This window comes from Lissotriton helveticus, chromosome 1_2, assembly GCF_964261635.1.
Source record: "Lissotriton helveticus chromosome 1_2, aLisHel1.1, whole genome shotgun sequence".
In the NCBI taxonomy this organism is placed as follows: Eukaryota; Metazoa; Chordata; class Amphibia; order Caudata; family Salamandridae; genus Lissotriton; species Lissotriton helveticus.
Genome location: NC_136058.1, coordinates 143,265,323 through 143,289,575, shown reverse-complemented (window position 1 = coordinate 143,289,575; position 24,253 = coordinate 143,265,323). Strand labels below are relative to the sequence as shown.

The following is a 24,253-nucleotide window of genomic DNA, read 5'->3' as shown; positions in this document are numbered from 1 at the left end:
TATGGCCTTCTTCCAACAATGAAGTGCGGTTTTTAGCAAGGGAGGCCCTTCCGGCCGAATTTTCATTTTGGGGAGCACTCTAGATCACAGGTATTGTAGCCTATTTCCTGCCAGCTGTCCAGAAGGATAGCCACTGCAGCGGGCATGCATAGTAATAGGCCGCTGAAGTCTGGGATCCCTAATCTGCCTTTGTGGGGCTCTAGTTGTAATTTCTTGAGGCCAACCCTACGTCGGCCCTTCCCCCATATAAGCTCCAGGAGAAGTAAGTCTAATGTACGAAATATGGATTGTGGGACTATCAGGGGTAAATTTACAAAGAAATATAGAAGACGGGGGAGCATCGCCATCTTAGAAATGGCAATCTGCCCCATTGCTGATCATGGTAGGGATGTCCAGAAAGATACACTTGAGCGTATAGCAGTGATTGCCCTCATTAAATTACCATCAAGTTAATCAGATTGCGCCCTGTATACTTGGATCCCCAAATATTTAAAAATGTTGTGCGCTATAGGCAGGTTGTAGTTGCCAAATGGAAGCATGTCTGGACGGGGTCAGTCACGAAAATAAAAGGCGTTTGATTTTCCCTCATTGATGGCTAGTCCCGAGATATGCTCAAAAGTGGAGAATATACTGGGAAGAGGTTCCACCCCAGCTGTCATGTCACGTAGATAAATGAGGATACATCAGCATAGATTGAAATTAAATGTGCGGTGCCAGCTATCGGTATCCCCAATCTCTCGGCAGACTGTCTCAGGGCTATCGCTAGGGGTTCTAGCGCCAAGACAGACGAGTGCCCCTATGTATAGTGTATTCACAGGAAATATGCTTCCCGGTGAGTGCTCTGGCGGTGGGATTGGTGTAGAGCAGACATACCCATTGGAGATTACCTGAAGGGAGGCCGAATCTTCGTAAGGCTACAAACATATATATCTCCAAGTGATGGAGTCAAAGGCCTGGCGTAGATCCAATGCCAGACAGCCTGCATTGGTATATTCCACCGCGGTAGCCACCATGACATGATGTAATCGTCTAGTGTTTAGGGAAGTGCTGCGTGCAGGGAGAAATCCACATTTATCTCTGTTTATAAGGGTATTTAGAACCGGTAGTAGGCGGTTAGCCAAAGCCTTACGGAGGATTTTGTATTCAGCCGCTAGTAACGATAAGGGTCGATAACTAGATAAATCAGTGCCATCTCGTCCCGGTTTGGGGAGGTAGACGACCAAGGATTGGATGGTGGATTGTGTCAGATGACCAATATCTAGGGAAGTCTTATATAGTTCCACTAGTTTAGGGACAAGGGTGTCTGAGTAAGTTTCATAAAAGTCTGTGAGCAGGCCATCAAGCCCAGGGGCTTTATTGCGGTTTAGGCCCTTAATCGCAGCTCGTATTTCATGCTGGGTCATGTGGCCAGAAAGGTCTTTCTGTGTGTCATCTGTAATACTGGGAATGTTAGTTCATTTAAGATGTCTTCAAGTAGCGTGTCATTGGTATGCGTGGTCGCAGCATAGAGCTTACTGTGGTACTTACAAAAGGCCTCGTTTATTTCGAATTGTGTATGCACAAGTCCCTTGGTTGGTGCCAGTATGCAAGTGATAATGGGTGGTTCTGGGCTGTACCGCAAAATCCGGGCTAATAACGTACCAGACTGGTCAGCCTCGGTATGCTTCCGCTGTGTAAATGCCCGATGGTCTTGGACACAGATATCTTTCAGAGTCTCAGCATGTCAGATGCGGGGGTCCCGCAGGGTATCCCTTTTGTCTGGGTCAGACACTGCTGCTTGCTCCAGGTCTGTCAATTGGGGTTCTATATCAATAAGGCGTTGGTGTATTTGTCTAGCCCCTACTATGGTTCCACTTGCAGAACCCCACACCACTACCTTAAGCACATCCCAATCAATGAGGTTGGAGGAGGCTGCATTCCAATTTTCTGACAAATAATTTGTAATGGTCGTGGATAATGTGTTACCTCCAAGAGCTGAGGCCATAATTTCAAAGTGGGGACTGGGGTCGGGACTCTACCCCATGTGAGTGTGAGTTCCAAGAGGTTAAGATCAGAGAAGGTCTTGGCTAAATAGGTGGATTGGTGTATTTGTGTAGCAATAGTGCGAGAACCTAAGAACCTATCAATCCTGGTGTGAAGTCCGTAGACTGGTGAATAAAAAGAATATTCCCTGTGTGTAGGGTGCAGAAGTCGCCAAATATCATTTAGTCCCCTAACATTCAGCCAAGCTGTGAGGAGTACTGTAGTTCCTATATTCCCAATAGGCTCTACGCATTGGAATAGTGTATCCTGTAGTTTAGACGTAGGACTGAAGTCGACTAGGTCTCTACCGAATATACTAAACTTAATTGTGTGTGTGCCCGCTAGCTCAGAGGTCACTAGAAACTTTCTCGAATGAGCAAGAAGGGATTCGTTTCTGACAACCGCATAAACATGACAACTTTGTTTCCCAAGAATAGGAAATATATCTCTAGAGTCGCGGAAATATTAGATAGTTATTTTACTCAGTCAATCGTGCATGCTTCGTTTCACCAGAAGTGCAGAGAAATAGAGAGACGGGCGTTTTCAATAAAATATATTTATTGAACAGTCTTCTTTCTCATTTAAACAACAAGGGAACCCATTCGGTTATCCAGGGACCGTGGGTAGTTATACTTTACAAAAAACAGTGGTCCCCAAGAGTATGTGCATTCAGAATAACAGATAAAACATAGTCCACAATGGGAGCTATATTGGCCACTGTCCAGCCGGACAGGGTATTTTTTATTTTTTCAAAGGAATATATAGTGGAATAAGGAAAAGGCACAATCCTGTACCGTTTTGTGAACAAACAGAAAGGGTTTCAGGCAAGAGAGAGCATAGTTGGCCACTTGTAATTCAGTAGGGTTTGTAAGTAGTGCCAAACGAGTGTTAGACACAGCATAAGTCAAACATAATGAATGGGCTGTGAAAACACTTCAAACAAGTCGACGTTTCGATCCCTTATGCTCAATAATGCGGGATCATCATCAGGACTAACAATACATACATTTGCTTGCCACTGAGTGACTGCGACTCGGCAGAGCACCCAGGGTTAACGGACACCGCGGAGGAATCACCCTCCCAAGACTCGTTTTTGAGCCATCATCGGACAACGCGGGCTAATCTCCCCTCAAGAATAATCTCACCCATTTGAAAACGAGGCGGACCAAATGTGATAACCTGTATCAAACAGGATACACCCTTAACCAGTGTCCACCCCAATAACCTTTTCCCTGAACCCCTCCGACCCACATGGGCGGTTGTGTGTTAAAATGTATATACCAGGCAAGCAAATGTATGTATTGTTAGTCCTGATGATGATCCCGCATTATTGAGCATAAGGGATCGAAACGTCGATTTGTTTGAAGTGTTTTCACAGCCCATTCATTATGTTTGACTTATGCTGTGTCTAACACTCGTTTGGCACTACTTACAAACCCTACTGAATTACAAGTGGCCAACTATACTCTCTCTTGCCTGAAACCCTTTCTGTTTGTTCACAAAACGGTACAGGATTGTGCCTTTTCCTTATTCCACTATATATTCCATTGAAAAAATAAAAAATACCCTGTCCGGCTGGACAGTGGCCAATATAGCTCCCATTGTGGACTATGTTTTATCTGTTATTCTGAATTCACATACTCTTGGGGACCACTGTTTGTACAGTCTTCTTTCTCAAGCATAAGAAATGAACTGCTGCAATCGTAATACTTGTGGTAAAGTACAAAGTGTACAGTACGAAGAGTATTATAAAATAATATTGTAAAAGCATGATATGGTTTCTAAGCCATAAAATACCTAAAATGCATAAAATGCATACAGTGATAAATAATGACTAAAAGTACTCAACTGGTGTTTCTAAAATACGCCTACCCCGGTGTACCTAACCTAGGTCTAGTACAAGGGAAGAAGTGAAGTGTAGCCTAGTTTTAGTATTCTTTGCCAAGAATCTAATCCAAGAATTCTCTTAGGGTCTAATCAGCTCCGTACCTTGGTTTAGAATGAAGGAGGTCTTGTATCTCTCTCTCTCAGGACTCTATTTCCCAGCAACCCGCAAGGGTAGCCTGGAAACACTGGAGCTGGATTTCTCGGCAGGAGAAAGTACAACGTCTCTCAGTGAGTCAGCTGGAGGGTCGGCTTCCTTCGGCACTTGCTGCAGCAGGGCATGTCGGGCAAGTAGATAGTCGAACTGCTCCAAACCACCGTGTGTTTGTTTGGACAAGTGTGGGCATATTTATGCCTTGAAGGTGGCGAGTTTGACGTAAGATTGGACATAATAACGTCATTAGAGACTTAATTCTCTGAAAACTCCATGAGTTCTTGGATAAATTAATATTCATGCAGGGGGAAGTCCCTGACTGCTGAAGGCGGGTTTTTCGGAACTAGTGGAAGTAGCCAAGCCGTATTAGGACTACTTGAGCTATGTCTTAATATGGTTATGATTTCTATGCCTATATATGGATACAATATTTTATACCTATACAAGGGCATGAATCGGGAAAATTACACTAGGGTCTTAAAACGCTATACAACAGTTTGAGTGCACCAGCGCCATGTAATGGGGGATGGGATCTATCCAAGTCCACATCTAGAGCAGCTTTACAATCTCCACCTAGAATCCAGGGAATAGTGTCCCACCCAGTCAGGGCCGTGCTCAACCAATGGAAGAATTTGTCTTGATCGAAATTCGGGGCATAAATACTGCCCAGAACCACAGGTAGCCTGTCCAGTGTACCCTTCAACAATATGTATTGACCCTGATCATCTACGCGGCGATCTAGCTCTTTGATAGGGACCCCATGTCGGATCCATATGGTCGCGCCACATGCAAAGGCCGAGTAATTAGTGGAGAACATGTGACCATTTTTTGCGAGTCTTCAAGGCCTCAGATTCAGTAAGGTGCGATTCCTGAAGGACGAAGATATGTGCCTTCCGCCTAAGGTAAGCATGAACTCGGTGTCTTTTGTGCGCTGACCCTAGACCTCGCACATTCCAAGTCAACAGGTTATATGAGCCTAAGGTGGTGGTGTTACTAGACATAGGTAAATAGTGTAAACAGGGCTCCTTCTAAAACGGAGCCAATTAACATTTGCAGACCAGGAGTACCCTTTTCCCTTCCAAACAAGAAAACTCAGCGCAGCCATTAAACTGTGCCGGTTCAAGCAGTTAACTACAACATTTGTGTACAGTACTACAGTGCGTTCGCTATGTGGGGGGCCGTTGCCACCAACCATATTAAAGTTGCTCAGCTACAGAGCTCCGGTAGCTCAACAGCGCCCAGAGGGTATATATATATATATATATATATATATATATATATATATATATATATATAGTATGTCAATGAACAATCCTAATCACCTTATGTGCGGCCACTGGGATTCAACCTGGAAGTGATGGGACCACCTGGCTGTAACAAAAAGTTATTATCAACCTTTGTAGGCTCTAATTATTCATTTGGATGGAAGGACAATATAGCATGTGAGTTCTTCGTGTTGCAATTAGACACATTTTAACATGCAGCATTGTAGAGCTAAAAAGGATACTAGTGTGCCTTGTAGTCCCGCTTAAGTTCCTAGTGTCCTGCTGTTGCTTTCAGTCGAGATGACTGGATAGATCCCTTCAATTGTCCACTAAGTCGTCCCCAGTTTGGAGTGTCACTGAGGGGAACAGGTTAATGCTGTGATCAGAGTCTGAGTGAATGGTGTTGCTGTCCTCTGGATCAGTCAGGATCTTGGAGTTGTCTTCCCGGAAGGAACCAGCCAGGGCTAGCACCTCTGCTCTGTCGGTCAACCGCTGATCATGTGTCGGACCAACTATCTTGGTGGTTGTTTGCTCTTGGTGCGACACGGAGTGCCGCGTTTCTGTGGCTTTGTGGGACCACGTCGAAATGAGCCAGATAGTCTGTCTTGACTTGATTCCAGGCCCATCACTTCCAGCCATTGCATCATTTGGACTGTCGAAAAAATAGGTTTTCCTGTTGTGAATGATTTTTAAACAGGCTGGGAATAAAAGTGCTTATTTGAGTTGAGCTGAATGTAGTTTATTCTTGACTAATTGAAAAGAGGACCGTTGATGCTGCACCATTATGGTGTAATCGGGGTAGAGCAAGAGCATCTGGTTCTAGAACTGGATCTGTTTTTCTCTCGTTTTTTGTAGGAGTACATCGCGGTCTCTGTAAGCATTTTAACAATCAATGGTCGTGGGGGCGTTCCAGCTTTTGGCGCTCCAGTAGGAATCCTGTGTGCCCTCTCCACACAGAAATATGGTGATAAGCCATCTTGGGCCACATATTCTCGGAACCATGTTTCATAAACTCTGCCGGCTTAGTGCCTTCACTACGTTCCAGAAGTCCAATGACGCGTATGTTATTTTGACGATTTCTGCCCTATGCATCTTCGACTCTGTCCTGAAGGCCGGTGACTTGCTGCTGCTTTATTTGTGTATTGTGGTCCGCAAGTTTAGGTTCCATGCTGGATAGTGCGCTCTTTTGCTCGTGTACTGTGTCAGCGAGTTTCCCATGATCCGCTCGGAGGGTGAGGCCAGTCGTGAGGGTCCCAATTTGCTGCTCTATTGCTTTGCGCGAATCTCTGACCTCTTTTATGATCAGGTTGAGTTTGTCAGGGGGTAACTCGCCTGACTCAGAAGAGGAGGTGCCAGGCGATGGGGGTCTGGCTGTACCCTTGGGCGCCCCGGAGGCAATTGTGGTGATGTCCAGGACCTTCCCCTTAAGACTTCCCATGATGGCTTCCAGCGGCTGGTGGGTATAGCCAGGAAGTGTGGGGTGACAGCGGCAGAGGAGATGCCGCTCGACGCAGCACCAACGCAGCGGCGCTGTCCTGAAGGGTATGTGCCCCGATGATGGAGTCTTACAAGTCAATCTCAGGAGGTTTGAGGACGCAGCCACTGATTCTCCCAAGCCTGCCAACACAGGCCTCAACCACGTATTACAGCCCGAGCTGACTTTTATTATAATTAGTATTGCCCTCCATGCCTGCCAGATGGCCTCATCTTCCAAGGGAGCAGGGTCTGCCACATGTCACTCACCCTGCAGCTCAGCCGATCGGTAATCCTCAGTGGCGCCTGATGGTCGGCCCAGTATGCTTGTATGTGTCCATGTTGCAGGCCCGCCGTGTGTAATGCTGGCCAGTACTCTGTGACCCACTATCACACACACTCCAGCGCCCTGAGCTCTCAGAGAAGACCACCCTTTGGGGCCTACTGGAGTTCCTGGAAGAAATCGCACCGTTTGGTAAGACTGGAATCCATGTGTCACTCCCTCTGCCACCCCCGAGAATTCAGAGGCCTCCGCTTCGCTGCCCACGATGTCCTTGATGACCAACGGTAACAGGGTAGTGCGCAGGACACCATGCAAAATGGCGGCAGCTGGTCTATCGAGACCTCTCCACCCGCAATATACGAGAGCAGCATACAAGGGAAGGGCACTGCCATTACACACTCCTCAGTGCATAGGTATCAACATGATGGGGGAGAGAGACAGATCTCCATGCAGTTCGGTCCGACAGCGCTCGGCGCCTGCTCTGACCGTCTGTCTGCAGCCCTACTAATTGCAGGCTCATCTGCTTCGCCGCCAAGGACCAGTCTCGGCAGTCCTCAGCCCTACAGGGAATTCAGTGCTGGAAAGATCCGCCATCTGAGCAAGGCCAGCCGTATTGCGCGGCGAGAGTCACAGAGCTCCGGGCCGCTGAATGTAGGCGGGATTTGCAATGCCCCCTCCTCACTATCTGTCCGCAGCTCTCCTCAGCCCCAGGCCGATCCACTCCGTCCGTCAAGCCCCGCCGTGGCAGTCCACAACCCGTCAGTTCCACAAAGCTGGCACAATCCGCCGCCCAGGTAGAGCCTCCCGGGGTTCGCGGTGAGAGGCACAGAGTCCCAGACCACGGAGCGCAGGCAGGAGGCGCAGCCCTCCAGCTCCGGCACACACGGCGGGTAGGCTGCAATCCCCGCGGTCTCAGGTGGGTGCAGAGATTGACTGTACTATAGACAGGCTGAAACCGCAGGAGCTCTTCTGGAGGCTGTGACGGCAGTATCCCAGTGCTTAGGACGGCGTAGAGCGCCCCTGGTGCGGCGATCGCCAGGATGAATCCCCCGGGGTCCAGAGCCTCACCAGATTGCTTCCGCCATCTTAGTCAGTGAGCCACGCCCCCGAGACAGCTTCCATTTGACTAAAGAACTGTATGGATCAGAAAATCATAATGAAGACCTAGGGGAGAATAAAATCGAAGGGGAAATACAAGTGATGTTGATAAAATCGATGCCAATGCTTATAATGGCACACTCATGGAAACAAATGAAACCACATCATTATTATCAAATTTGCCCATCATGAACTCTCCATCCGAAATGCACGATCAGTCAGAGTAGGAAGATGGCGCTGTATATACTATACTAAAATGAGTTATTAGTGTGCACAGAGTCCAGTGGAACCCAAAGGTAGGCAGAGGTAAAAGTAGATAGCACCTTACTCTCTATTTGTGGTAGTGTGGGCGAGCAGTAAGGCTTTATCAGAGGGTAGCGTTGAGCATTTGTTGTACACACTCAGGCAAGAAATGATATCACTTACTCAAAGACTGAACTCAGACCGATTTGTTTGTATAAAAATATTATTTAGTTATTATATTTCTAGAACCAAGCCAAGCCTGTTGCAGGTAAGTGTAATAATACTTTGCAAAATCTTATGTAGTGATTTACAGTTGAATGCAGGTTCAAATACAGTTGGTGGAATTATAGTTAAGTCAAAAGTTTGAAATTACTTTACAGATTACTGTGCATGTTACTTTTAGATTACTTTTGCTAATCAGTGTGATATGCCTAGATATCCTACTACTACAAGAGTGAATCACAAAGGCATGAGGAAGTGTCACAACTGCGGACAGTGTGGCAATGTAATCCTGGGAGATACGTTCACGCACCCCCGGACTGGTCAAAAAATAATACTTCACCATACATCTGACTGCAATACAGAGGGGGTGCCCATGTGGGTTAGTGTACGTAGGAAGAACTAGCCGCAAAATTAAAACACGGGTAGTTGAACACAATAGCAGGATTCGTAACAAAAACACACTCTCCTCCCTGGCAGCACATTGGGTAAACGCAGCACACACTATTCCTCAGTTAAGATTCACGATCTTAGAACGCATTCACATGACGTCAGAGATTGATATCAACACTGCTTTAGCAAGCAGGGAAACACATTGGATCAAGTAGTTAGGTACAGTGATTCCCGGGGGGGGGCTAAATGATCATTACGAATTACTGTGTTTCTTATATGAATAGAATCTGTGTAACCTTTCAAGTTTCACCATTAAGGATTTCACTGTACAGGATTTGCACTCGTAGCCCCTGAGTTTTGAAGACCCTCTTAATACTCTTAGTTTTTTATTTTTTTATTTATGGCACACATCACTTTGCAGCATGAGACATGTGGTCTCATTTATATTAGGTTTTCTGTCTCACACATCATACAGCCGTTCATGAACATAGAGGCAGATGCCCATTTTTAACACTCATTTCGAAAAATCGCATTTCGTTTATCGTATTTGTTTAGAGGATAAACATTATTTTCAGACAGCGTTACAGATGGTTTACCAGTTATGGCTGATTGTATAGGTTTTAGCAATAGGAGCAACTCTTTTGAATATCGCAAGTTGCACTTTGTCATTCGCGTGTTAGTACTCTTAGTTCATCTGGGGTTTTATTCATGGCACACATCACTACAAAATATGGGACATGTCTCATTCACATTTAGTTTCTTTCACCCATCATACACCCATTCATAAAGAGGCAGATGCTCATCTGCATACATTGATTGCGGTAAATTGCTTTTTGTTTACTAATTAGGGGACAAACATAGTTTTTCGATACTGCGTTACAGATGGCTTATCAGTTTTGGCTGATTAGATTAGATTTAGCAATGCGGAGCAACTCTCTTGAATATTGCAATGTTGTACTCCCAAGCGTGAGTTAGGTTAAATAAAGTTTAGTTTGGACAGCAACGTTAGAGTCTGTTTTCTATTTCAATGAGTTTGGCCCTTTAAAAACAGAAGCCATGTCGGATTGTTTCACGAGCGTACTTGGCGTACACCACGGGCGTTTTTTTCTGTAATACGGAAGTCTGCTGAGGTTTCTCGGACAGGGTGAGTTACGAAGGTTCTTTCGGCACTCGCACTCTTTCCATCATGTTGTGCAGCTTCTGGGTGAAGTTGACGGGAGGTTTTTTTATGCTTTACAGAGCACCGACGGATCAGTTAGTTTGAACTACTGTGTGGCTGTTTGGGAACTCTGTTGATTCTGACAGGTAAGATTAGTGGCAACACACATTATTGGGCATGCTTTTATTTCATGATTATGCAGAGGTCATAATCTAAACAATAGGTGTTTTTGTCATTCTAGCTTCACAAGCTTTTCAGGCATTTGTATCCAAGCGAGATTAAGGTGGGGTAAGCTACTGATATAGTTTTTCACGCACACATTCACTTTGGGTTGTGGTTGAAAGAGACAAAATAAATTACATTTCCATTCACATTACTCAAAATATTGGTTCCACACGGCATAATTATTCACAGAGGGTATAGTTTTTGTTTGTGCCTGGTGAATGGTCTCTTACTATTTTTTCTTCAACCCATGAACTTCCCCGAGTGCAAATCCTATTAGTGTTTCGTCATTATGTTAAACCAGTTTCTTATTGAATATTCATCTTTTTGTTGTAGCTCTGGACGGAGGACATCAAGATACAATTATTGATTATCATTGTTTATCATATATCCCCTGATGAAGGGTTTAGTATTAACCCAAAATGCATTGGGATTGATTTTCTAATTTTGATTTTGTAAATAGGCAAAACATAGATTTTTGTTGGATTATTTCTTATCAATGATTAATGCTTATGATTTACATAAATACTGTTTGAGTTTTATTTATTAAATAACAAATATTTTTGGATTCACATAATTGAAGTGTGTTCACATTTGCAGAGACATTAATTGTCCTTAGCTGTGCTTCACGTAGGTTGTGGGTTTCCACGGCCTTGTTTTCACATTGTCGTATCTGTCAGGGACGTAGGGCTACATCCCTTAACGTGAAGGCACGCTAAAAATAGGTAGAAGATTGTATGAATAACCTTTACAGTTTGAATACATTTGAAAAATTAGGTGTGCAGGCCCACTCTCTAAATTAGATATCACACTGGGACATTTCCGAGACAAAAGGTAAGTTATTCACTTTTAGTACATTTGCAGTTTTTCAATGTTTCATACAAACCAACTCCACACACACACACAAGAATTTAAGGAAAAGCAGTCAATGCAATCCTATGGAAGAAAATTAAGTTAACAGTTTGCAGGTAAGTACTTATTTGTGGGAGTTGGTATTCTGGGATTAGAGCCACGGCTCACGCAGGGTCCAGGATGCATTCTCAGAACACCCTCAGCAGCACTAGGGCAGCTGGGTGCTGAGGCCCAATGTTAGCCAATGGGGGATAAGGGGCATCTGGTTGGTGGCTGCTCTCGAGCAGGCCACAAGCTTGTGAGAGCAAAGCTCCTTATGTTAGTCTCAGGGCAAAGGATGGTCGAGTTGGCACACAAGGTGCACCCGCAGAGGTGCAGGGTGCTGTTTTGGCATCGGGTGCCCGGTTGTTTTCACTGCGAGTTGCCGGTTTTAGATTTTGGATGCAGGCTCGGTCCAGGAAGACTTCCGAGAGAAACTAACAGCTAAGCAGGTAAGTAGGAGGGCTAAAGGACGTTGGTGCACCTCGGGTTCTATTCTCCAGGGCGCAGGGTGGCTGGATGCAGAGGTGTCTTTTGAGGTCGGATTTCACCTTACTGGTCCACTCGCAGAGGCTGCTGGCGACGTCGGGTAGTCCTGGAGGGTCAACCCAGGGTGGACTCAGACTCTGGAGCGCTGGGGGACGACGCTGGAACCGGTGGGCCGTATGTGTCGGATGCAGTGGTGGTTCCAAGCGTCGGGTCTGTTTGCCCTCAGCAGGCTCAAAGTCTGTCTAGGAAGTTTCTTTTGAACAAAGCTGCTGTTCACAGGAGATCTGGTCTTTGTTGAAGGCAGTCAGTCCTCCCAGGGATTCGGCAGGTCGCAGGCTGCAGGACAAGGCGACTTTAGGCGCAGGATCTCTGGAAACTGCAGACGGGCCGGGAGGGCTAAGGCCAAGTCAGTTCTCCTCTACAGTCTCCTCTGCTGGGCGGAATCTTTCGTCCTTCTTTGTACGATGCAGGAATCTGTCTTCTTGGTTCAGGGCTGCCCCTAAATACTTTATTTAGGTGGAGTTTTATGAGTCTCAAGGTCAGTAGCCAATGGGCTACTGACCTTAGGGTGACTACACCCTTAATGTGCTCACCCCATGTGGGGGATTGGGCACAATCTCTAATCCTGATTAGAGAGTGCCTGCCATCTATAAAAGAGTGGGTTTCACCTCGCCTCCCCCACCTATGGAGTAGGGTTGGCAGAGGAGGGCACACCTTCTGGGCTGTGCTAATTTTTCCTGCCTGTCTTCCCACCGAAAAGGAGGGGTGACAGAAAGGGGGCCTGCTCCGGATAGAAGGAGAGGCTGAGGGTCGAGTTACAAAGGCGAAAAGGCCTCTAAAGTGAGAGTGTGTGAGAGTGTGTGTGAGTGTGTGTGAGTGTGTGTGAGTGTGTGTGTGAGTGTGTGTGAGTGTGTGTGAGTGTGTGAGAGTGTGTGAGAGTGTGTGAGAGTGTGTGAGAGTGTGTGAGAGTGTGTGAGAGTGTGTGAGAGTGTGTGAGAGTGTGTGAGAGTGTGAGAGAGTGTGTGAGAGTGTGAGAGAGTGTGTGAGAGTGTGAGAGTGTGAGAGAAAGATAGAGAGTGAGAGAGAGAGAGTGAGAGAGAGTGAGAGAGAGAGAGAGAGAGAGAGAGAGAGAGAGAAGAAAGAAAGAGAGAGAGAGAGAGAGAGAGAGAGAGAGAGACTGATTGTACTTTGAGTCAGTCCTCAGACCTATTTCTGTAAAACAGTACTCTTTTTTTTTCTTTTTTTTGCCAGCCTCGTAATGTAAAGCACACATGCATTTTCCTCCCTAATGTATGACCATATATTCTGTAAAATGTTCCTATGTACCTTTTCACCCCCTCCTTGCACATACCCCTTTGACTCCCTGCCTACCATATGACCCTTGTTTCTGCATATCCCCCCCCCCCCGATTTATTGCTATCATTTGTCAACCGATCTTTCTGTATTACTCTTTGAACCTGTAAAGCGCTCTGATACCCTCACAGGTCAAGTTCGCGCTCTATAAAACTTTAAAATAAAATAAATAAATAAAATAAGTACTCCCGGACGAAGTGTTTAATTAAACCAACTGTTTTGCAAAACGCCTCTTGTCTTTTGTTTTTGTCAATCAATTAATCAGGGGGGCTTATAAAGCGGTCCCAAGGCGCTGGGGGGTGGGGGCGCAGCTCCAGTTCAGTTGAAGTGCCAGGTCTTGAGGTTCTTCCTGAAGTTGTGCAGGTTCAAGGAGCGTCTGTTTGCTGGGAGCCCATTCCAGGTCTTGGCTGTGATGTAGGCGAAGGCTCGTCCACCAGCCCTGTTTCTGCGGATGCTGGGGGTTTCTGCCAGGGCGAGGTCGGCGGAGCGGAGGTTCCTTTTGGGTACGTGGGAGGAGACTCTCTCGTTGTGATATTTGAGTCCGATGTTGTGGAGGGATTTGTAGGGATGGGTGAAAAGTTTAAAGGTCACTCTCTTCTCGATGGGGAGCCAGTGGAGGTCTCGTAGTTGTTGGGTCATGTGTTCATGTCCTAGTGTCCCTAGGACGAGTCTTGCTGCAGCAATCTGGATGGATTGGAGCTTGTGCAGCAGATTTCTGTTGATTCCGGCGCAGAGGGCGTTGCCGTAGTCCAGTCTGCTGATTATGAGTGTGTGGGTGACTGTCTTTCTGCATTCGGGGGGTATCCATTTGAAGATCTTTCAGAGGATGCGAAGGCAGTGGAGGCGACAGAGTTGATCTGGCGGGTCATGGTGAGGAAGGGGTCCATGATGATGCAGAGGTTCCTTGCGTGGTCTGTAGGGGTGGGTGGACTCCCGAGGGCAGAGGGCCACCAATTTGTGTCTCAGGTCGAGTTGGAGAGTCCTAGGATGAAAACCTCGATCTACTCAGAGTTGAGTTTCAGGCAAGCTTTCAAGGTAAATTAATATTACAGAAACAAAGGTTTATTTATCTGCCAATAATCTTTCATCACACTCATAAGACACAACTGTCAGGAAACAATTCTTCTTGCACACTTACCTTCTGAATAAGAACAAACAGATGATTAAGTTGGTCAGAGTTAAACTTCACAGCAGCTGCAGCAATAATTGTATGAATGTTTTCAATCACTGTGGACGACTGCCCATACTATGGAAAAAATAAGTTAGAAGCCTGTTAAATACTTTCAATCTCAACTGACAAAAGACTCAAAACACACAGGTGGCAGTTAAATTATTTTGGAAATTGTATGATACCTAGTATGTGTCATAGTTGCTAACAAAAAATGTGAATTTAGATCTGGAGTGCAACTAGATATTGAACTTAGATTGGTTGTAAAATGTGCATGTTTCAGCCAAACAATTTACAACAGAACCATGTGCAAATTAGTGCATGATAAATGTAAGGTTTGTGAGTCGCACATAAAAATTTGAAATTTGAAATTTGCTAAGTATCATGGCCAGAAGACCTGACCACCAAAGTTACTCATGTCAAAATGCCATGTAAAAAAAACACTTGATTAATTCTGCACCTAAATAAAATGCAAGACAATATAGAAAGATAAGTTCCTGTTCAAGAATTAAAAAGAAAGGTAATTAATTTCAAGGGATTTCTTATTTGGTTCAGGTTGGACATGGGACAATTCTTAACTAGGATTAGTTGAATAAATTAATTTGTTCTTGGTTAATCAATAAGCAAATTTACATGCAGGATTTACCAGCCGTGGTTATAAATACATTTTGCACTGACTGGCTTTGCATCCTCCACGCCGATTTGGCATTGCAAAAAGTTGAGCGAAAAGCCAACCCTTTTTTCGACACATTCTTGTTGGCCACCTCAAGTATTTTTCTATGCACAGAGTACTTCAAACAAAAGAAGCATAAGTTACACTAAGTGCATATTGTCCATTTTGATTTTAGGTCATAAGGGGCGAACCAATATTCATGTAGTGAATTAGTGCTAGTATGGTAGGTTTAAGTGAAGTTTTAAAATGAGAAAATATGATTTGTGAAGCAATGATCATACCATGCTGACCTTGAAGTTCCTGTAATAGTCTTTGCAAAAAACCTGTGCATACACTCTTGAATCTGGGGGTGAGACCAAATGTTTTGAGACCTTTCCTGAGCCTCTAGTGATTCTGTACAATTTCTTATTTTGCTGCACACTTGAGACTTCGCATTGCTCCGGCTTTAGCCATTATTATATTATTCAGAATTTGATGGACTTCATGGCAAATTACTTCTTGTTAATGGAATGAGTTTATTGCTGCATCTGCATTCATTATTTCTGTATAGTACCTTTAAATTGTGTGATAAACCTTTATGGTTTTCTAATTTCTATTTTCGAACTCCCTTTTTGAGTCAGTCCTTTCTTATGGATTGTAATTTGTAATGCTGTTTTGAATCTGGTCTCTAGGGATGCATTGCCTCATACATTTTGAGGGGAACACTGATCCACGCAAAATATTTGGGTGTACCACATTCATGGAGATTTTCTAAGGCCCTGCGCGCACCCTATCTCGGAAAGATGCATTTGCTTTACCTCTGAAATCCACAACAGGTCTTCTAATGTTGACATGGGTATGTGTATTGAAGTTCTTCATTTGTTCAAGCTACATGGGTTTAAGCTGTTTACTGGGGGTGTATGATCAAGTTATTCACTGTTCAAGCTACAGAGCTTTAAGCTGTTGCCCAGTCATCATCTTTGCTATGTCCTGAGGTTTTCTACCGGTCAGCAAGAGAACGTGTAACTAACAGTACTGCCTCATCGGTGAAAAATCCAATCTTCAATTAAATACATGCTGACAGCAAGACAATGTTGTTGCAGAATGTATGATTGCATCTCTTAGAACCCATAATTAACGGTCAGGTCTCTGGAACAATGTGAACAAATCTGAGAGTTAGTGTGAAGTATAGGGTCTGAAAAAGAGAGAACAAATGCACCCTTCAAATTGTAGAAGCCACACTCACCACAAATAGGCACAGACAAGGTGAATTTCCTGATGGAGGCTAAGAGCACAAAAGACAGCACAAAAGCTGTAATAAACACAATTTGATCTGTGTTTTGCAGGCTCACCAGTTTCAAACACTCCTTTCAGAAGAGTTGCCCCAGTAAAATATACAAAGCTGACTAGGATGCAGAATTCAGAGGAATTGTCTCCTGAAGTACATGATACATATGCAGGACAAATTAGAAGCACTTTTGAACATAGTAAGAGCACGAGTTGGCATTTCAGTAGGGAATGACAAGGCATGGCAGAGGAGGGTCTAACTGTACATGTGTCATTGTACTGAACTAACTAGAAGGAAGGTTTAGGGATTGCTGAGGAATGCAAGTTAGCTTCCAGATGGGGGGGCCTACTGGCCAGGTGTGAGGTCTGTCAGGGTGGAGTCAGATAAAGTTGCTCTCAACAAGGGAGACAGGAAACAAGGTGCAGCTTCATACTGGAGCGGAGGTTTAATTAGAGTGTTTACTGGACACATCATCTTGACTGTTGCAAACAAACCTTTATATTTTGGCATGAATTTGTGAGCAGTGACTTCTAGCCAAACCTCTCAATGAATAACCCTATATATTGTCAACCTCTCTGTGAGGGGGCATCTGTTGATGGTTACAAGTTTCATAGGCTCAGAAACGTCTTTCGTGGGTGCCTGAAGGCGAGCAAGCTCAACATGTGCAGCTTTTATCATCTAATTTATTCATCACATGGGGAAGTGCTAATAAGTTCTCCTAATGAGAAAAGAATCACCCACTGCCCTCCACTGGTTATTTCCTTGTAGACACTGGTTGGGGATAGAAACTGGATGAATAAATATAGTGGCCAGATAAGTTCCTTAAAAAAAAAAAAAAAAAGAGGAATATTCAGATCTCTTTGGCTGTGATGGTCATGGATAGCGCTTGCAGCCTCTTCACATCAGCTGCTGCAATGGAGATTCTCAATAAATGATTTGGAATACAACATCATGATTTCCATAGCCAATTAGGTGTGGTTAAAAAATGAGCATTCCCATAGCTTCTATATGCTGCCCCATAGGTTGATTTGGCTGAAGTACGTATTTCACAAATGGATGGCTGCCAGAGTTGGTCTGTGGTCCTTCTTGTTCCTGGGTTTTTGCTACACTTTAGACGGTTTTACTAATTGTTGAATTTGATCACAAATGTACCAAACCTGGCCATGTACTCTTGCAATCATCCGGTCAATGAGATAAAGGATAGCCCATTTACCATCTCAGAGGCATCTTCAGAACAGGGTATGTAGCCAATGGGAATAAAGCCGGGGTGGCTGGCACGGATCACTAGTGGGGGAGGGGCGCAGACGCAGTGGGGGGGAGGGAGGGGGTCATGCAGCTGCTGAAAAAATAAATATATAATACAAAAATAAAACGTACCATGCCATTGCCGGGTCCTGTGTCTTCTCTTCTGTTTGTCTGTGTCCAACTCCAGGTCAGAACAGGAAGCAGGCAGGAAGGCTCCCACCCTTAAGCTAATCACAACGCTCCAATGGAGAGTTGATTGGTCTGAGCGCCGTGACATGGCGCTCAGCCAGGGGCTGTAGGCTTGGACATGTTCTCCATGCAGGCGGTAATGCAGCCTGCATGGAGAACAGGGGAGTACTCATGACTGTTCTGGGCAGCCCAAGAGGGTCGACCAAACAGTCACTGCGCACAGGAGTGTATCACTCCTCCCCTGCAGCTCCGCCCCGTCCCTCAGCACTGCCGCAGCAGGAGGAAAAAAATAAAATAACAGTCTGTTGTAATCATTTTTTTCCTTTCTTTGCTGCCCAGGCAGTGGGACGACGCTCCTGCGCCTTAGAGGAGGAGCCGTCACTGGAATAATGATGGTTCTTTACTTTCAGAGGTACCTGGAAGTCCAGGCATTGGGCAAGGGATTTCAGGTGAGCATAAATCCCAACTAAAAGAAGGCTTGAACCAGACACTGATTTATGCTTTAAACTAAATCTAGGATCTCAGCTCTGATCAGTGCAGCAGCCCACGTTGTTCCCGTCTCAACTGTGACAGAATCTTCCATGATCATTTGAAAGCTCTTAAAAAATGGTATAGTTGTTCTTAAACAGACAAATGTTACTGAAATGGTGGATCACTCAATTCTGTTCCTTGGTTAATGAAGAAGACTGCAAATCCACAATTCCTAGGGCAAAAATGAACAATTGTTACTTACCTGTAAACGGTGGTTCTCCAGTATTGGTGTCTTTCATAGATTCACATTCTTGAATATTCCCCGTCGTCGAAGAGGGAGCCCCACGGTAAATAAAATAACAATAAAACTAATAATATATATATATATATATATATATAAAAAAATAATTTCATACATTCCAAAACCATAAATACTTAAGTACCAAGGAGGTTAGCATTAACACATAGGAATACATTAGAAGAAAAAGAACACTTTTATAGCTTATCAATGTCATTATGTTAGTCCAAACTACAGCCAATCAGGCGCAAGCACCCCTCTAGAACCTTCTCCTCAGAGGCTGAGGCCCTCAGATTTTCGTAGCATAAGAGTGACAAAACAGTCTAGAAGGAGAAGTGAGCCTCTGAGGGGAGGTGGGTGGGTCGCATGTGAATCTATGAAAGACACCAATACTGGAGAACCACCGTTTACATGTAAGTAACAATTGTTCTTCTCCAGTATTGGGGTGTCTTTCATAGAACCACATGCTTGAATAGAATAGTGAGCAGTAATAACTCAAAATAGCAGTGCATTAGCATGAAAATGCAATGAAATGACAAAGCTGCCAGACAGATAATAGTAAAAACCATACAGGCGGAGGAAAGGAAAGAGGCTCACCTTATTTAAAAAGATTGCGAAGCACCGCTTGGCCCACTGTTGTATCAGCTTCGTTGATCGTCTCGAGGCAGTAGTGCTTCGTGAAAGTGTGCCTGCTGGACCACGTGGCTGCTCAACATATTTGATGAATCGGCACACCAGCAAACAAGGCAGTAGAAGATGACATCGCCCTGGTGGAATGAGCTCTCACTGTAGATTGAAGAGGTTAGCCGGCCTTCTGATGACGGAAGGAAATTGTTGAGGAAATCCAACGTGCAATAGTTGGCTTGGTAACAGCACGCCCCTTGCGTCCGTAAGCAACGAACAGTTAATCAGACCTACGAAAGGGCGCTGTCCTGTCAATGTAAAATTTAAGGCATCTTTTAACGTCTAATGAATGCAAACGTTGCTCCGCCAGAGATTGGGGATTAGCGAAGAAAGTCTTTAAGAACACTGGTTCATTGAGGTGAAAATCAGTTGGCACCTTAGGCATGAATGCCGGGTTGGTGCCAAGTACAACACAGTCCGATTTGAATTGAAGGAAAGGAGGCTGAATGGTAAAGGCGTGTAATATCATTCACGTGACGTGAGGAGGTCAAAGCAAGAAGAAGGGCCACCTTCCAGGTCAAAAATTTCAAATCCGCTTTGTGGATTGGCTCAAAAGGCACCTTCATCAGTTGCGCCAAAACAACATTGAGATGCCAGGTAGGAGGAGGACGCCGAATGGGCGGGAACATCCTGAACAGCCCCTTGAAAAACTGCTGAATGACTCGAAGAGTAGAGAGAGGAAGACCCATCCTGCCGAAAACGAGATATTGCCGCTAGGAAGACCTTCAAAGTGGAGTGGAAAAGTCCTGATTGAGCTAACTGCACAAAGAACGGCAGAGGCTGAGCAGGAGAGGAGTGCACGAGATGGATGTTTGCAGATGCACACCAGTGACAGAATCTTTCCACTTTAGCTTGTAAGTCTTTACTGTGGATGGAGCTCTTGCATTGGCAAGAACTTCTCTACAAGCTGGCCAAATATTCAAGTGGGCAAATTCAAGGTGCTCAGGTTCCAGGCCGATAATTTGAGGGAGGAGGGGTCCGGATGACAGATCTGACCCTTGTCCATTGTGAGGAGATCCACTCGAGGATGAAGGAGGATGGGTTCGCACTGCGAGAGAAGCAGCAGTTCCGAGAACCACGCTTGTCGAGGCCATCTGGGAGCGATCAGGAAAATGTGGCAGGGCTGTCTCCGCATTTTCCACAACACTCAAGGAACCAGCGGAAAAGCGTAGGTGTTAGACCCGGCTTCCTGGGCACCAGGGCACTCAGGGGTAACTGCGCTCCAATCGCATCAACTGGAGTGTTCCCTCACTGATGTCCTGGGGCCTCAGTACTAAAGGACCCAAAACTGGATAACCAAGTACTCCTCTCCAGCACTTGACTCTCTCAGGGTAGCGAGACAGAGCAGTCCAAGGCTTACTCAAGGAGGTGAGGTGGGGTTAGACATTCAGAATACAGTGTAAACCGTACCACCAGCTGATAAACTCAATGTCCAGTCAGTGCTTTACTTTTTATAAAAGAAAAGTACTTTAATACACATAAGATAATTATTCTACACATAAAACTAGGATAAACAGTGAAAACCAGAAGTCTCTACAGCCCTCTGGGGCAGAGTTCTGACCCAAACATTATTATAGCGCCTAGACGCCAAGCACTATAAAAACACAGTTAACATGAAAACACAGTAAGCATTGCATATTACAGATCATGTTACACAGGGCTGTTCTCATTCACTAGGGCCTTGATACCAAACTTTGTATTGAAAGGATATAGTTTCAGCATATGATGCAAAGTCAAATGGTCGTGATCGGCCCCATAACCCCCCACCCAAAGCAACAGAAGTGCCCTCCCATTGTGAGTGAGGACACGGCTCTAGTGGTGTCAGGGACCTGATCAAAGATGCCGGATGTGTTGGCACAGTTTACTGGAGTCCCACTAGTCCAGTAGCCACTGGCTAGCTGAAGAAGGGTAGTGGCTGGGCAGAGTGCCAGTTCACCCTGATACCCTCAGAGTTCACAAAAAGAAAGGTGGGGTCTGCTGCACTGGCCTCTCTTCCCAGTTACTGCTTGTACAGGCTCCCACAGCGCAAGGAAGGAGCCTAGAGGGGATTTGATCTCACCTTCAAAGACTAGAATCAAGCACCCACCTCTCTGGCTCTCGTCATGTGCTGCAAGCTTCTTTCCACCAGCCTCTGTGATGTGCTGTAAGCTTCCTTCCCACACCTTTGGTGATGTGCCGCAAGCTTCCTTCCCACACTGGGCAGCTGTCTGTAATTTCCTTGGTCCAAAGCGAACGCTCATCCAAGCCTCACAAACAGCTGGTCCTTAATGACCTTCCTTCCAGACCGCAGTGAACAGAGTCTTATCATCTGTCTTCACACCAGCGGGGTCCGTGCCTGGCTATCTTCTCTGTCATAGCCCAGTCTTTGAACAACAGCTGACCACTCAGGCCAGACTTTTATCACCTCTGATGGATAGGCTCATCCAATCAGAGGGTCTGCTACTTTTTACACCTCCAATCACAGACCATTCACCGTGTGTTCCATGCATGGGTAAAGCACGTAGCAGGTCGTGTTCTGGTATCAGGCTGCGCCACCCTCTAGAGAGGAATTTTAATTAACTCCAGCCCAGGAGGCCCTGACAAGTGAGGGAGGGTCCTATCCACAGTTAGTGCAGCTAAACCCAGATAAGAGCTGAGGGTCTCCCCCAGCCCACCAGGCCTTTCCAAGGAAATAGGGAGGGGGACGGGGGAGCTGGGATGTCCAGCAGGACAGCTCGCATTCCTCACACTGGCTCAAATCACCATTCTTCCCCTGTACACCCACGGGCTCTCAAACACACATCAGCCAGACAACGGCAACAGGCCCACAGGCATGGCAAACTGCACAGACTTGGTCAGGAGGGTGCCTAGGGACTCACCCCTCCTGACTATAGATTTATTGCTGCCACCACTGTCAGTCTACCACAGCCTTAATAGAGAGGACAGTAGCCACTCTCTGAAAAATAGGGGTGCACTAGGCATGCCCCCTCGACCTCAGAGCCAAGCTCTAGGGTCTCAATCCAGGTAAACAGGGAGACCCTGAGTGGACATGTATGATTGTCATGCTCACTGAGGTAGGGATCTAGAAACTATACAGTAGCTTTTTGAGTGACGTGCCTGGAGATTAGCATAAGGCAGGGGAAGCACTCTTTCCAGAGACATGCAGGAGACTTCCCGTCCCAACAGTAGGCGAATACATTGCACCAGTCCATCAAAAGGGCATTCCCGCATGACCCTTAATGGGGAAGCCAGCTTGCAAAAGACTGGCATTTTCGGTTCACAGTGCTCTCAAAAAGATCCATGTCCGGGCGACCCCACAGCTGAAAGATGAAGTCCAGAGTCGGCTGATGCAACTCCCACTCGTGGGTCGAGGACGCGGACCTGCTGAGGGAATCCGCTAGTATGTTGGAGATGCCTAGTACGTGAACCACTGTCAGGGTAATTTGGCGACGGAGTGTCCAGTCCCAGATGCTCTGTGCAAGCTGAGAAAGGAGCTGGGACTTGGTGCCTCCCAGTTTGTTTACATAGTGCATACTGGTGGTATTGTCGGTTTGAATGAGCACTGATTCTCCCTGGAGTAGAAGATGGAAAGACTTGAGCGCCAGGAAAATGGCCATTAGCTCCAGCCTGTTGATGTGCCAGGAACGTTGAGACAGGGTCCACTTGCCCTTAATGGATAGCCCCTCAAGATGTGCGCCTCAGCCTTCCAGGGAGGCTTCTGTGGTAAGGACGAGCTCCAGAGCAATGGTTAGGAAAGAAGTACCGGCAGCGATGTTTGACGGTTGAGCCCACCATTGGAGAGCGGACCTCATCCGAGCGGTCACCAGGATCAGATCGTTGAACGAGCCGGTGACCTGATGCCACTGTTTGTCCAGTTCCTCCTGAATGGGGCGACTCTTGAGCCTGCAATTTCGGATCAGGGAGATGCAGGATGGCATCATCCCAAGAAAGGACTTCAATACACGAACTGAAACAGACCCATTTGAATGGACTAGAGCCACTAGGAGGAGAATCCGCAGCGGACGCTCGTGAGACACAAATGCCTTCAGCTGCGAAGTATTCAGAGTGGCGCCTAGAAAGGTCCTGCAGGGAGTTGGATCGACCTGAGATTTCTCGGTGTTGATGGAGAGACCGAGGGAGTGGAATAGAGTTTGACAGAATCGAGTGTCCAGAGACGCCTGATGGTGAGATTGCGAATTGATGACAGTCGTCCAGGTAGGGAAAGATTTGAACGCCCTTCAAACGTAGATATGCCACCACCGGGGCCAGGACTTTCGTGAAGACGCGAGGAACGGAGCGAAGGTCGAAAGGCAAAACCTTGAATTAAAAGTCTCTGCTCCCCACTCGGAAGCGCAAGTACTTACGGTGTTTTGGGAGTATCGGCACGTGGAAATAGGAGTCTTGGAGATCGATGGTGGTCATGAAGTCATCCTTCGAGAGAAGGCAGAGAATTTCGGCGAGCGTGAGCATGCGGAAGGATTGGCACTTCAGGTACTTGTTCAGGGCTCTTAAGTCGAGGATCGGACGCCATTCGCCGGACTTCTTGAGGACAAGGAAAAACCGGGAATAGAATCCCATCCCCTTCTGAGACTTGGGCACCACTTCGATGGCACCTTTTTAAATCATGAGTCAAACTTGTTAAAAGAGCTCCTTGAGGTGAGCCGGAGGTGAACCAGTTGGAGGAGTGTTTGGAGGGAACTTGACAAACTCCAAAACATGGCTTTTTGATACAATGTCCAGCACCCAAAGGTCCGAGGTGATTGAAGACCAATTGGAAAAGAAAAGGGAGAGTCGACCTCCAACTTTGAGCGGGGAAGGCAAGTCATTGCTTCTTAGAAGTGGAGCTTCTGTAGGAAGACTTTCCTCTGTAAGACTTGGTAGACTGTTGTCGATAGGACTGCTGTAACTGGGAGGAATATCTCTAATTTCCTTGGCCGTAGGAGCGGTACTGGTTGGATCCGCCGCGAAAAGAAGAGCTGGTGCCGCGTCCATCACGAAAAGGCTGCTTGCGAAACTGCAAAGTACCTAGGGCACGAGCCGTCTCGGTGTCCTTTTTGATGGTTTGAAGCGCTTCGTCCACATGCTGTCCAAAGAGCGATTCGCCGTCATAGGGCATGTCGAGGATTTTCGC

At 46.0% G+C, this 24,253-nt stretch overlaps 1 protein-coding gene across 4 annotated transcripts in view; it reads right to left on the bottom strand.

Moving 5' to 3' along the window:
• USP24 (ubiquitin specific peptidase 24) overlaps positions 1 to 24,253 on the bottom strand; it is a 2,099,319-nt gene that overhangs the window by 1,764,022 nt on the left and 311,044 nt on the right. For all 4 annotated transcript variants that reach the window (XM_078670143.1, XM_078670156.1, XM_078670149.1 and 1 more), the window contains exon 13: positions 14,287 to 14,394. In XM_078670143.1, the coding sequence (XP_078526269.1) occupies positions 14,287 to 14,394 (108 nt within the window). The remainder of the gene's footprint in view (positions 1 to 14,286; positions 14,395 to 24,253) is intronic.